Below are 14,698 nucleotides of genomic sequence, written 5' to 3'. Positions count from 1 at the left end.
GTCAATTATCTCACCAGGCAAACAACTACTACTGCTTCAGTTTATAACCTAGTAACTAATTTCCCTATTTATTAATATTTCTATCAAGTAAAGCTTTTAACATAAGTAGTTGTGGACAAATGTACTTTTACTTTGCCCTTTGAAACGGTTAAAACTGAACCAACAATACTTGGGCCAAACAGAGAAGATAACTTTTGATCAATAGATTCATTTATACTGAAGACTCCTGCAGATCTATAGAACCGCCTCTTTCCAAAGGGGTTCAAAATTAAGAGAAACTTTGGCAAGGAACCTGAAGACACCATGAGTGAGTATAGGAAACAACTCTCCGTCTTACAACCTCTTTTCTGGAGACCAGTGAAAAAGAGCACCTTCTACCCAATATTCTTCTCATCCGAGTCTGGAAAAGACTTTTTCTTTTATAGAGTCCAGAGAGAATTTCAAGATCAAAGAACTGCCATTTTGCAGGTTAACATGTTGTTTTGCTTCTTTCAACTCAAGTAATTATAGTTTTAAAGTCAGCATAGTGAATACCTTTTTCCATAAGCAAAAAACCACCCCCGTCCAAACCCACAACTTAATTTTAGGATACTCAACATATAAGAAAAATTATCTCTAAAATACTGCCATTAATAAAGCACCCTGCAGCTTCAAAACATCTGTGTACAATGTTTGTTTCAAGCTAACAAAAATCCTGTGAGGTAGGTAACTTAGTACTACTGACATTTTCTAGATGAGAAAACTGAAGCTAAAGATGTCTGAACTTTACCAAAGCAATGAGTAAGCAGGAGCCACCATGCCAATCCAGATATTTTTCTAATCACAAACAGCAGGCCCTTAAGAAATTTTCAAGAATGCAGTCTAAGCTAAAATACCCAAGAGAACTTAGAATAACATATTATTTGCCTCCTAGATGCATAGTAGTTACTGCTGCTGCTGCTAAGTCGCTTCAGTCGTGTCCGACTCTGTGCGACCCCAAAGACGGCAGCCCACCAGGCTCTGCCGTCTCTGGGATTCTCCAGGCAAGAACACTGGAGTGGGTTGCCATTTCCTTCTCCAATGCATGAAAGTGAAAAGTGAAAGTGAAGTCGCTCAGTCGTGTCCGACTCTCAGCGACCCCCCGGACTGCAGCCTACCAGGCTCCTCCGTCCATGGGATTCTCCAGGCAAGAGTACTGGAGTGGGGTGCCATTGCCTTCTCCGAGTAGTTACTGCTAAAGGTGGACAAATGTTAAGGGGGAGCTATCCATCAATGTTAATAATGCCAGAGGTTGCAGAGCAGGTACAAATGCACCACTTACACTGGTTTATCAACTGTACATAAATGAAGGGAAACAAACTACTGACACTTGAGTTTCAAAGACAGCTCCAAAGTTAGAGGAAAAAAACCCAAAAACTTACAACACTGGTGGACACCTCTATAGAGTGCACTAAGCCAGGAGTACTACACACATCTTACAGAGAGAAAACGCAGGAATTTAAGTGAATTGTTCATTTGCACAAGTAAGTTATGGGCAGGCATCCTCTTTCAGATTGTCCTACAAGGACACTACACAAGCCCGGGAGATCTGTCTACCATACTGCTTCCTGTGTGGGACAAGTGTGCCTCCCCAGGAAGTCCAGAGTAAAGGGACAACCTGGGACCTAGGCCTTGATCCCTGCTCATGACTGAACTAGGCCGGTGCCAGATGGCAGGAAAAAATTCAAATTCACTAATGATTACATTCTCCTGGTAAAAGACAGCCTCTCAGATTGAATTTAAAAAAAAAAAATAAGAGTACTGGGCTATACAAAAAATAGACTTCAAAAAAAGTGACACAGTAGGGCTGAAACAAAGATGACAGTTGCCGGATAACCACTCTGGAGAAATGAGAGTCAAAGATGGCAGACTCTTTCAAGTTATCAACTGGCCATAAATGAGCAAGCTACACAAGAAAGTGAAGGAAAAAAAAAATCAACATATTAACATATTAGTTCACACGGAGGGTGAAAGAAATGATTTTTGCTATGAACAGCATAATTCAAACACTATATAGCATTGGTCAAGTTTGGTTTAGTTTTTCAAATGCATATGGGGAAATTCTTGAAGACATTCAAAGAAGTATAAAAATGATAAAAAAGATAAAAAAAGAACATGAATTATTAACCATTTATTTAGTCACACACAAAATCTCACTTATTTATTCCATTTTATAGATGAAGACACTGAGATTCAGAGACTGAAGAGGCTGCCCAAGCTCTCAGAGCTGCTGAGGAGCAGTAAACAGACTATCCTTGTTTTATTGATAGAATATTTCTGCTCAGTTTTGCAGAGTGGAGGTAGTTTCTGTTTTAGTAGAAAAGCGAACTGAGGGACTGTGTACTTCCACATCAACTCCACAGACCAAGCAGCTGATAAGCCAACACAAGAGGTATGATATGGAATATGTGGGAATTAAGAAATGTGTATGACATGGGAGAGAGAGCATGGCCTTTGGAGTCAGAAAGATCTGGGCTCAAATTCCAGCTTGGTCAGTTAACTAGCTGTGTGATGTGACAATCAGTCCACCTTCCTTCACTGTAAAGTAGAGCCTTCCTCATGGATATAATTGTTCAGATTCAATGAGTTATACCCCTAGAAAAGGCCCCATATGTTCAAATATGCGTGTGTACATGCTAAGTCACTTCAGTTGTGTCTGACTCTGTGAGATACTATGGACGGTAGCCCGCCAGGCTCCTGTGTTCATGGGGATTCTCCAGGCAAGAATACTGGAGTGGGTTCCATGCCCTCCTCCAGGGGATCTTCCCACCCAAGGATCCAACCAGCATCTCTTATGTCTCTTGCATTGGGAGGCAGTTCTTTAACCTTAGTGCCACCTGGGAAGCTCATGTTCAAATATACTACTTGTATATTTACATTTTTCACCATACTGTCTATTTTTTTTAAGGGAACCAGAAGAAAATGTCTTTCAAGACTCAATTAAGGAATAAGTATATGAGTACACATACTTTTAAAAAATTGATGATTACTGTAAGTAAGTAGATGAGAGAGAGTTCTCTGCAGTGCAGTTTAGTTTAGCCCCCCAGTTGTGTCCGATTCTGTGACCCAATGGACTGCAGCACGCCAGGCCTCCCTGTCCCTCACCATCTCCCGTAGTTTGCCCAAGTTCACATCTATTTCATCGGTGATGCTGTCCAACCATCTCATCCTCTGACATCCTCTTCTCCTTCTGCAGTGGTGCTAAATACAGTGTCCACTTCAAAAAAGTGTACACAGCATGGATATTAATGCTATTTCTGACTTCAATTTATTGTTTCTACCTACTGCTTCTCCTCAGCCTGCTGTGGTAGGGAAGATAAACTCCCCCACTGACCTGCTTCAAGATACACACACTCTAATCAATCCCTAGAACCTATGGGTATGCTACCCTACAAGGCAAGGCGGCCCATGCAGATGTGATTAAGATTACAGACCTTGAGATGAGGAGATTATCCTTGATTATCCAGGTAAACCCAATCTAATTATCTAAGTCTTTAAAACATAAAACCTTTCCCGGCTTCAATGAGAGATTGGATGATTCAAGAAGAGTCAGAAACACACAGAAGAACCTAACCCACTGTTGCTTTGAAGATGAAGGAAGGGGGCCAAATCACATGACTAGGTGGGTAGACTCAGGAAGCCAGGAACTGATGACACCAGCAAGAAAATGGAGACCTCAGCACGGAACTATTCCACCAACAACCTGAATGAGCATGGACCCTCCAGAAGGGAACCCAACCTGCCAAGAACTTGATGATAGCGCACTGAGACATACATCGGACTTCAGACATGTAATGCCATGTACATGAACTTATGCAGAACTTCAGAACTCTAAGATTTGCATTGCTGGAGCTGCTAAAAATATGGTGGTTTATGTTAGCAACATAAACTAATACACTCTCTCTCACTTGCATTTAAAACTGTAGAAAATTTGTATGTGAAGTCACTCAGTCATGTCTGACTCTTTGTGACCCCATGGACTATAGCCTATCAGGTTCCTCCGTCCATGGGATTTTCCAGGCAAGAGTGCTGGAGTGGGCTGCCATTTCCTTCTCCAGAGGATCTTCCCAACCCAGGAATCGAACCCGGGTCTCCCGCATTGCAAGCCAACGCTTTACCATCTGAGCCACCAGGGAAGCCCAATTAAATCCTTTTTGAAAGGAGAAATAAACTGGTCAATGCGTGCAGCCTAACCAGCAGAGGCTACCTAGTGTACATTCATCATGTTCTGAGGCACTAACTCTGTGCCTTCAAGAACTTCACTCATCATCCATCAACATTCATTTTCTTGTTTTTTCCCTCAGATTGGACCAGAAACATAGTAACAGTCAGCTACCCCTGAAAATGGCAACACTTTCAAGAAAGAACTGGAGAAACTTAGAGGTACATCATAGCTATGAAAAGTAGAAGAGCTTGTGGGAGAGAAGAAATAGTTTTTCCCAAAGGACACAGCTCAGTTTCTTCATTTATGAAATGGTTACTTTGCACAAACCAGTTAAAGGATTAAAAGCTTTCGATATCGCAGATGAACTACAAAAAGTGTGGAAAATTCTTCCTAAGAATCCACTAGGTAGACATCGAGTGCCAAAAACTAATGTGATAGAGATTTCTGTATAAATTCACCCAGGATATGCCTTAGTAGAAGTAGTGTTAGTCGCTGAGTCATGTCTGACTCTCTGTGACCCCACAGACTGTAGCCCACCAGGCTCCTCTGTCCATGCGCCAAGTAAGAATGCCAGAGTGGGTTCCATTCCCTTCTCCAGGGGATCTTCCCAACCCAGGGATTAAACCTGGATATGAAGGAGAGTTGGGCTGTGAAGAAAGCTGAGTGCCAAAGAACTGATCCTTTTGAACTGTGGTGTTGGAGAAGACTCTTGAGAGTCCCTTGGACTGCAAGGAGATCCAACCAGTCCATTCTAAAGGAGATCAGCCCTGGGTGTTCTTTGGAAGGAATGATGCTAAAGCTGAAACTCCAGTACTTTGGCCACCTCTTGTGAAGAGCTGACTCATTGGAAAAGACTCTGATGCTGGGAGGGATTGGGGGCAGGAGGAGAAGGGGATGACAGAGGATGAGAAGGCTGGATGGCATCACTGACTCAATGGACGTGAGTCTGGGTGAACTCCGGGAGTTGGTGATGGACAGGGAGGCCTGGCGTGCTGCAATTCATGGGGTCGCAAAGAGTCGGACACAACTGAGCGACTGAACTGAACTGAACTGAACTGCTGCCTCAGCAATTACTTAAAATCCCAGAGAGCAGAAAACCTGAAAGCAGGAAAGAATTAATTTTAGAAAAAGTCAGGCAGAGAGCCCACAACTGACACGGAGGGGAGTGCCACACACCACTGCAAAGGATGTTTTTTAAAAAATACAGATGTCCAGGACTCGCTGCAGATCCACTAAAACAGTATCTCCAAAGGTGAGACCCAAGTTGTCTGAGTTGAGGAACACTGCATGCATTAAAGGAGAAGGCAATGGCAACCCACTCCAGTGATCTTGCCTGGAGAATTCCAGGGACGGGGGAGCCTGGTGGGCTGCCGTCTATGGGGTCGCACAGAGTCGGTCACGACTGAAGTGACTTAGCAGCAGCAGGCATTAAAAAGGGTGCCTATGGGGATCCCCTGGTAGCTCAGACGGTAAAGCGTCTACCTACAATGCCGGAGACCCGGGTTTGATCCCTGGGTCAAGAAGATCCCCTGGAGAAAGAAACAGCAACCCACTCCAGTATTCATGCCTGGAAAATCCCATGGACCGAGGAGCCTGGTGGGCTACAATCCATGGAGTCGCAAAGGGTCGGATATGACTGAGCGACTTCGGCGTGTATGAGTGTATGACAGCAGAGGGAACTCTGCATCTCTTTGCTGGGTGTCCTTTACTTACAAGTGAGGAATAACAGCTAGAATGTGGAGTATTTTAAAACCTGCAAATGAATGCTACTGATGAAAACAAATGGGGAAGTGTCACAGAAAACGAGAAGTCTGAGAGAGGGACGGGGGCAGTCAGTACGCGGTTGTATCTTTTGTGGCAAAAGGACACAGCCTCCCAGACTGAGGATGAGCACAGAATAACAAAATGCAGCAAGCACAGCTGGGCCAGAGTGAGAGGGAAAAACAGCTGAGCTGGCAAAATTAGGATCTGCTCAAGTCAAACATCAAAAGGACAGGCTAAGAGGAGGAGAGCTGTGGAGATAACATGGGGGAGGGGGAGCAGGGGGAGAGATAAAGGAGAAAATTAATTTCATGTTGGAGTGGGAGCAGCAATGGAGTGGGGACAGAAAGGACACGAGCACCAGAGAGAAGAGTGGGGCATGATTGGAGATGAGGAGGCAGTTTCACCAGGAGAGGAGAAAGGGGCAAAGGGATGAGAAACCCAGGGCCGCGGCCTCTGTGGCTCAAAAGGCAGTCTCAGGAGCAATATAAATATTAGGGGAAGCAGGCAGCAAATACTCTGGCTGGGATGGAAAGGGGAAGGGGAGTCAAAAATCCTGAAGGACAGGAAATAACATGCAGAAAGCGAAAACTTCAAGTAAATTCTGGGTGACATTAAAAGATATGTTTCAGGAACATAGCTCTCTCATTTAATAAAACAACTAAACACATCCAAAAATGGGCAGAACTAGGCACTGTAGTTCAGGGATGTGTTAGGTGAGACGTCTATGAAGAAAACGCTAAGGAAGGACTAATACAGAATTCAGGTGAGAGAAAGCCTTGTGGAGACTCAAGTGATGAGGCTCTGTATTTCTCTCACATGGGTTATTTGATTCAACTCTATTCCTTAAACTGTGTTAACATATACATTTGGATTTGTTTTACATGAATGATATATCTTATAATTTTTAAAAAGTTAATGGAATTTTTCTACCTCCCAACTTCCCAGTTTGTTTTCCTACTGTGTGTTTTCCGAAACAGTCTAACAAACTTGCTCATATAATTATATAAAATGATCACTGTTTCTGGCCTTAGGTTTTGCAACATGAAGCTCCACTTCAGATGGAGTGACTCAAAATCACTGAGGGTTAGGCCCTCAGTGAATCTTTAAAAGAAAAAAAAAAAAAAAAAACAAAACACCAAAAAACCAATACACCAGGTGACTCATAAGAATGTAAAGAAACTCAAATTAGAGTGTCCCAGAGGAAGAAGTCTTCCAGCTGTTACAGTTCCAAACCTACAGAGAATCAAATGCTGTTCTTTCCCGGAATCCTCTGGGATTTAGCCCCTGCCCTTTCTCTAGTAATTTCAAACTTTCGACCTCAAGTCTCCCCTATCCTAATACACACACACACACCAGCCAACTTGATCTTGCAATCAACTTTAAACTTCTCACTCTCTCCTTCTCTTTCACATGCAAAGTCTTCAATAAAATGGCCCATGGTACAGCTCTGTTTTCAACTTGCCAGTATCACAGGGAGGTCTGGCGTGCTGCAGTCCATGGAGACACAAAGAGTCAGACAACAACAAATATCACTATGTTTTAAAAACATCAACGACTGAGCTACAAACATGTACTTGCAATTATCTACTAGATATTTCCCCTTTGCCCACGTGGCAAATCAAGTATTATCTTCCAGGTAGTGCAGCACCTCCCCCAAGAGCCCATCCACTTATCTATTGAACATGTCTGATACTGAATGCCTACCCTCACTTTTAAAACAAAGTCAAAACCATTCCAAACAAACAAAAAGATTATTTAAGAGGCTGTACTAAAGGTGATCAAAAAGTACAAACTTCTAGCTATAAGTCCTAGGGATGTAATGTACAGCATGATGAATATAGTCATCAACACTGTATGGAACAGCTGAAAGTTAGGAGAGTGTATCTTAAAAGGTCTCATCACAAGGAAAGAACAACTTTCTTGCTATATGTGGTGATGGATGTTAACGAAACTTATTGTGGTAATCATTTCACAACATATTTACTTACCAAATCACTTACTTACCAAATCATATGCCTGAAACTAAAACAGTGTTATACGTCAATCATATCTCAAATAAAAAAATACATTCAGATGTTAGGATAACATGTGTTCAGCCTTGTCTTGTTTATTTCGACTCCACTGACTGTACCCACCAGGCTCCTCTGTCCATGGAATTCTCCAGGCAGGAATACTGGAGTGGGTTGTCATTCCCTTCTCCAGGGGATATTCCCGACCCAGGAACTGAACCCAGGTCTCCGGCATTGCAGGCAGATTCTTTAATAACTAAGCTACGAGGGAATCCCTTCTCATACAACACTTGTCCTTAAAAGTTTTTAAGCAAAAAACAGGCAAACCAAACTGTGGGGGTGGTTAAATAAAGAAAGAAGAGAGGAGGGAACTAGTACAGGGAGCTAGGCAAGGGTGGGGTTTGTTATCACCTTGAAAAAATGAATGAATGAACAGGAGCTGCTAAGGTAATCAAAAACTCTGACCTGATTTTCACTTTGGCCGGAGTGGGATTTTGGGGAGTGGAGCTCAGAAGAAAGGGTATTTCAGATAGAACACAACTAGGTTTGTGCTTCTGTATACCAAGATGAGAGGCAGGAAACAAGAAGGAGGGCAGTGATGAGATTAAATGGGAGGCAGATGCCAGAATTTAGAAGCAACAATTATAGTTTTATTATAATTTTTCTCTCCTTCTGCATTTGATAATTATCTGCTTATGATATTAGTCCAGGCTTGTTAAAAACCAATTTCCACTTTATATCTAGGTTTAAATGACACATTTTCCTAAATGATTTTTCAGGAATAAGACATTACCCATGAAAAATTTTAAAGCTATATTTTAACTGCACTTGGCCATATAGTAAGAAAAGGAACATTTCAGCAGTATCTTGATCACGTGCAGTGTTTTTATATCTGTCCTTACTTAATCTCACTATGGGGGGGGGCACGCTAATAATGACTGTTTCAATAGGTAGGAAAACTGAAAACCAGGAAAAGGAGTGATTTTCTTCATTTTAAAAATGCATGTTTTCCACACTATGACGTTAAAAAAAAAAATTAGGATGGCTCTCCCACTATTGATTTACTATCATTCTTGCGTGTGTGGGGAGGGCACATTAAGTGGGTCTACTTTGAATTAAGAAAACATGGCAAAGGGGTCTGGTCAAAGTTGATATCAATAGAAAGTGGCAGAACTCGGCTAAAAAATTCTTCTGTCAAGTTATCAATGTATACTAATAGGAACATTATGGCCTGTTTGGCTATTCTTTCAATAATGTAATTAAGTATCGGGGCCTACCTTCTACTAAGATCTTCCTGGCATACAAAACCATGCAAAAACACCTTTTCTGCCCATAAAAGATAAGTAATTAAACACAAATGCCCACCCAAGTATCTACAAAACAGGAATTAATACAAAGGGGGATACATCCAGATAAGGAGGTGTAGTCACTTCCAGTTGGGATACCAGGAATGCTTAACACATCAAAAGAACTTAATAAATGCTGACTGTGAAACCATTATGGAAGACTCTAGTCAAACTTTGAGGACAGACAAATTTGGACAGAGAGACACTCCAAACAGAGTGCAGGAGCACTCTGACCAGGTAAAAGCACAGGGCCTCAGCGGCAGGAGGAAGGCAGGGACTAGTGACAGTGGGAAAGAAGACCAGCGTGGGAAGTCATGCATAGACGTGGAGGTCCCTGAAGGTCAAACGAATGAATGGAAATGGAGGAATGGCCCCTAAGAGCCCAGTGTGCAGACAGCTGACCCGACAGTTACTGGAGGGGGGAGAAGGCGGCGCGGTGGACAGTCTACTGCCAAGTGTACCTGGACCAGGTGGCAACAGCAGCAAGGGCAAGGATGAATGTCTTCCCTCTGAACTGCCTGGACACTGTTTTGGCATGAGGGCAAATTCCGAAGAACCCAGCACCAACTTGCTAGTATTTGCAGCCCCGCTACTCCCAGCAGAACTCTTCACCCACAGTAGATGTTCAGTCGGTATGCTCAAAGAGAGAAACCTGCAAAGGCTAATTTCAACTGTCACTACTGCTGATGTCCATAATCACCCTGCTACTTCCCAAACCCATTCCTATTATAGTTATTGTGAATTTCCTCTTCCAATCTCACTGTTACAACCTAAATTAAAATGTACCAGTAGGCCACTTCCTTCAGCATTTTAAAAAGTATATAAATTTGCTACTGAACATGTGCAAAACATTGCTTTATCTAGGATTCTGCATAGAGAACCACCAAGTTTCGACGCGCACGCCAAAAAACATTGCTGAAACACTATTTACAGCAGAAAATCTTTCTTTTAGGCAGCAATCAACATGCCTCTAGTGTTACTTATTCAACCTGACATATCACTAGTACAACCACAAGCTGCCGCTTACATTTCCAAAGTTGTGCAAAGGGTCCAAAGTTGTGCAAGAGTCATCACTGAAATCAGACTCTGGTATATTAATAGTTTTAACACCTGAACACGTCTTAGTTTTATTATTAGATTCACAGTAATGCCATAAAATCCATAAATAATTTAAAAATATATTTTTTCAATGAGTTTGACTACTTTGCAAAATACACTGGGATGTCATTTTAAGTGAAAAACAGCTGTATGTCTTTCTGCTTCAAATGGACATCAGGTCACCTGATTAATTGGCAGTTGTGGGCCTGGATTTCATGTATCGGAAAAAAAGCCAGTGTCCCCAACACGCACACGCACCAGAGAGCACTGAACGGCCTTGCATTACTATCAAATAACGCCAGTTTACACGTGGCAAAAGTCGACAGAGACAGAACTCTTCCGTGTTTTAATGACCTCGAAAAGCATTCCCCAGGCGTCAAGTAATGGGATGTTACTTATTCTGGCTTAGCAGTTGAGAGTGATAAAAATACATATATACACACATATATCTTTTTTTTTTTTTTTTTAATGTCTCCTTCTCAGCTAGCTGTCCCACGCCGGGGAGCGCTTTGCCCAGGCCATGGCAGATGTGAACGGGTCGGAGAAGGTGGGATGTGTCAGGGAAGCCAAGACCCTCCTTCCATCCCCTTCTGCTCTCCCCGGGCCCCCCTTTTCCTTTCTCGGGGGCGGCGGCGAGGCCCAAGGTGAGAGGCTCCGGGCAGGGCGTGCAACCCTCAGAGCCAGGCCGGCTCCCCTGTCATCTACTCCCCAGACCAGGTGGTGAAACGGCTGCCGCGGCCCCCGGCTGCAGGCCCGGCCGGGGCCGGGGCGGGGGCGACGGGCCAGGCCGCGGCCGCTCGCAGTGCCCACGTCACCAGCTCCAGCACTGCGGAAATGGAGCGGCGGGGAGGCGCCCGGCGGCGACCGAGCCTGCGCCGCCGCCCGACGCCGTTTGCCCCTCGGCCCCGGCCCCCGGGCCGCCGCCTCCCGCCCGGCCGGCCGCCGCGCCCCGGGCCTCACCTGTGTCGCCGATGATGATGTACTTGAAGAGATAGGCGTACGCCATGGCCGCGGCCGCTCGGTGCCAGGGCACACGGCTCCTCCTCCTGCTGCTGCTCCTCCTCCTCCGCGCCCCTCACCCCGGCGCCACTCGGCCTCGAAAAGCCAGGCCCCGCCCGCCGCAGCCGCCGCCGCCGCCGTAAGCCGCCGGGAGTGAGGGTCCAAGGGGAAGCTGAACAAACTGACACCGACCGAGCCGAGGGAGACAGCGCCCGGCCGAGCACACTCGAACAATAACAGCCGCCGCGGCTCCTCCGCCCCGCCTCCGCGCCGACCCGGAAGTGCTGCGGCCGCCGGCGCCGCCGGAGGAAAGGGGAGGAGCCCTGCTCGCCGGCCGCGCCCCGCCCCGCTTGCCGGAGCCCCGCCCAGCCAGAGCCCCGCCCCCGCCGGAGCTCCGCCCAGCGCCGCGCCTAGCCGGCCGCGCCCATCCTCCCGGTCCACCCAGAACCGGGCGAGGCCAGGCGCCGGTCGTTCCGGGCCCTTTGAGCGGGTGGCGCCGGCGGCCGGGAGACGCTAGGGGAGGGGAGGGGCCGTGCGGCTCCGTCGCCGCGACGCGCGCGGTGCCGCGTCCTTCCGCTCTGCGGCGGGGACGCGGGGTACGTGGTGGAAGGCGGAGGTCGCGTTCGGCGCTGGGCCTGCCCTGGGCTCGTGACAAGGGGTTTGAAAATGATGGAGCCGCTGGGACGGCGGGCGTGGGGGAGGGGTTGGAGGGTGAGGGTATTTCTGCGCTGGGGGACGGGGCTTTGACAGTGAAAATAATGGAAGTGTAAATCTGAAACCCTAAATCAGGGAATGTGAGGGCAACCTTGGTGTACCCCTGCGGTGGAATACTGCGTGGTCTTAATTAAAAGGAAAGAAAAGAAAGCCTGTCTTCTGCCAAGTAAAAATAAGGCACAGGACTCAGTCTATAAATACATACTTCTGCTATATATATGTAATAAGTGATATATATATATAATATACATATTTGTATATAAGCTGTATTGTTATGCAAATAAAGATAAATTTCTTTTTACTATTATGTAGAAAAATGACAGGAATGCACTTAAATACCCTTATGTACATAGTCTGAAAGGACACAACTGGGACCAAGGGTCAGAGGGAATATAGTTGGGGGGAGATATACTTTTCACTGAATTTTTCGAGTGCAGTTTGGATTTTCAGTGCTCATGAATTACCTATTGAAAAATGCACTCAAAAGAACACAGTGACTTCTTCATTCATTCAACACCAAGTACATACTATATTTCCTGCACTGCTGGGCATTGGAACTGAAAGCAAAGTCTGTTCTAAAAGAGCACAGGTTTTGGAAGAGGAGATGGAGAACAGGATAGTGTCAGAATAGGTTATCTAAAGTAGATCATCTCTGAACTAGACGTAGGAAGGATGAGTAAGTTTGTCAAAAGGACAAAAGGTTGGGAAGGGAACTGAAATTTAGGCGCAAGAAACAATGTGCAGGGTCCTGAATCTGTTGAGGGAATTCAGAGTTGCCTAAGGGAGCTCATTTGCTAACCCGAGGCTTCTGACCTTGGCAGTGGAAGGAGAGTTGTTAGGGCAGAAGTGACTGGGAGACAGTGGCCCTGGTTCCTGTTGCCTAACACTTTCCTCTCCCTTTTGAAATCTGTCATTCTACTGTCACCTTCATGTGGGGCTGGCAGTGGTTGGCTGGTATGTGGTTGAATGGCCTTTCCAAACGTCAGCTCAGAGGGATTTTTCTTCAGTGTTTGGAAGTGATTTTCAAAGATAGCACACAAAAATTTGACATGAAAAATTACCAGGCATTTCATAACCTGGTTCACTTATCTTTGGTTTGGGAGGTGGGAGAGAGGGTTTCTGCCCTAGTCCTCCAGAATTTCAAAGGTCATTTTGTCCCTCCCATCTGAGTGCCTTCACTCAAATCTTTTCTGACGACAGACACCTAGAAAGTCCCCTCCTTCCAGAAGAGACTCAGTTCCCTGCTGTTCCCAAAAGTATGTTCTTTATCCATAGTCTGCACGAGACCACTCTGAGGATGTTACCCAAAGGACTAGCATCCTTACAATCAAAAGCATTCCCATGCAGTTACAGGAAGTGAGCAGTGGGAAAAGTCACTGGTGTCAGGTCATGCGGGGGCTACCAGGGTTGGTAGCTGGGTAGTTGGCATGCAGCAGTTTACTCAGTGAACACGAGAGGAACTGGGGAAAGAAAGGTCAGAATTGTGTCTGTAAAAAAAATTATAGAAAGGGTATGTATGGAGCTATAGAGAATAAAGTGTAAAGAGAAGGATTCAGGAAACCTGCCTTTGACCCTGGCCCTGCTACAAACAGAATGATTGTGACAAATCTTTTGGCTTCCTAGAGAGTTTTGATGTGATCACAATAAAGTGATCAAGTTACCTGAAAGGTCTATTCCAAGTCTGAAGTCCTTCAATTTTATGTCTGTCCATCTCCAGATCTAAAGCACCTATAAAGAGGTGGTAATCCTCTCATGAAGATGTCATGGCCACAGGAATCAAGTGTTTATTGTTCTTCCACAGAACTGAGAGGCATCAGTTACTGGTTCACAGGAATTGTAACAGTGGCGTTGAAAATAACAAGGACTAGATTTTCCAAGTCCCTCCCTGAGCCTTGGTTTTCTTTTCTGAAAAATGTAAAGAATAATTGCCTCAAAATTATTGCCTTTTCAGTTTGGGATCAAATGAGATAATGCATATGAAGGTATTTTGTGAATTCTGAAAAATATATACTTAATATGAGAAACCCTTCAGTTTAGCTCAGTTCAGTTGCTCAGTCGTGTCTGACTCTATGTGACCCTGTGAACTGCAGCACGCCAGGCCTCCCTGTCCATCACCAACTCCCGGAGTTCACTCAGACTCATGTCCATTGAGTTGGTGATGCCATCCAGCCATCTCATCCTCTGTCATCCCCTTCTCCTCCTGCCCCCAATCCCTCCCAGCATCAGGGTCTTTTCCAGTGAGTCAACTCTTCACATGAGATGGCCAAAGTGCTGGAAAAACCCTTAGTGCTGCATAATTTTTAAAAATTACCTTGAGGAAGTAGAGGCCTTATCAGTATACAAATTCATGTTGTAAAATCAGCTCCACTCCTGTCTCTCTAGTTTATGTCTCTACGTTTATTTTTTTCTATGTGTAATTCACATTTTATTTTATTTTCTCTAAGCCTATACGGTATCTTGAATTCTCTTTGAAATAATACAGAATATAAATAAAAACCACACAAACTTCATCTCAAACATTTTATTTAGCCCCCAAAATCCAAAGACATTTTTCAAGAAAAATTTCATTGGCAAAAATGATAGAA

General features: G+C 44.8%; 1 protein-coding gene across 3 annotated transcripts in view; it reads right to left on the bottom strand.

Moving 5' to 3' along the window:
- The window catches only part of RAB2A (RAB2A, member RAS oncogene family), a 72,686-nt gene extending 61,003 nt beyond the window's left edge, over positions 1-11,683 (bottom strand). Inside the window, exon 1 of one of the 3 annotated variants that reach the window (XM_027561039.1) lies at positions 11,361-11,683. In XM_027561039.1, coding sequence (XP_027416840.1) covers positions 11,361-11,406 — 46 coding nt within the window. In that variant the 5' untranslated portion in view covers positions 11,407-11,683. The remainder of the gene's footprint in view (positions 1-11,360) is intronic. The other 2 variants (XM_027561041.1, XM_027561040.1) reach the window with 2 other exon arrangements.
- Between the last annotated feature and the right edge of the window lie 3,015 nt (positions 11,684-14,698).

This window comes from Bos indicus x Bos taurus, chromosome 14 (genome assembly GCF_003369695.1).
Source record: "Bos indicus x Bos taurus breed Angus x Brahman F1 hybrid chromosome 14, Bos_hybrid_MaternalHap_v2.0, whole genome shotgun sequence".
Classification (NCBI taxonomy): Eukaryota; Metazoa; Chordata; class Mammalia; order Artiodactyla; family Bovidae; genus Bos; species Bos indicus x Bos taurus.
The sequence above is the reverse complement of the archived record's forward strand: the minus strand, read 5'-3'. Positions and strand labels throughout refer to the sequence as shown.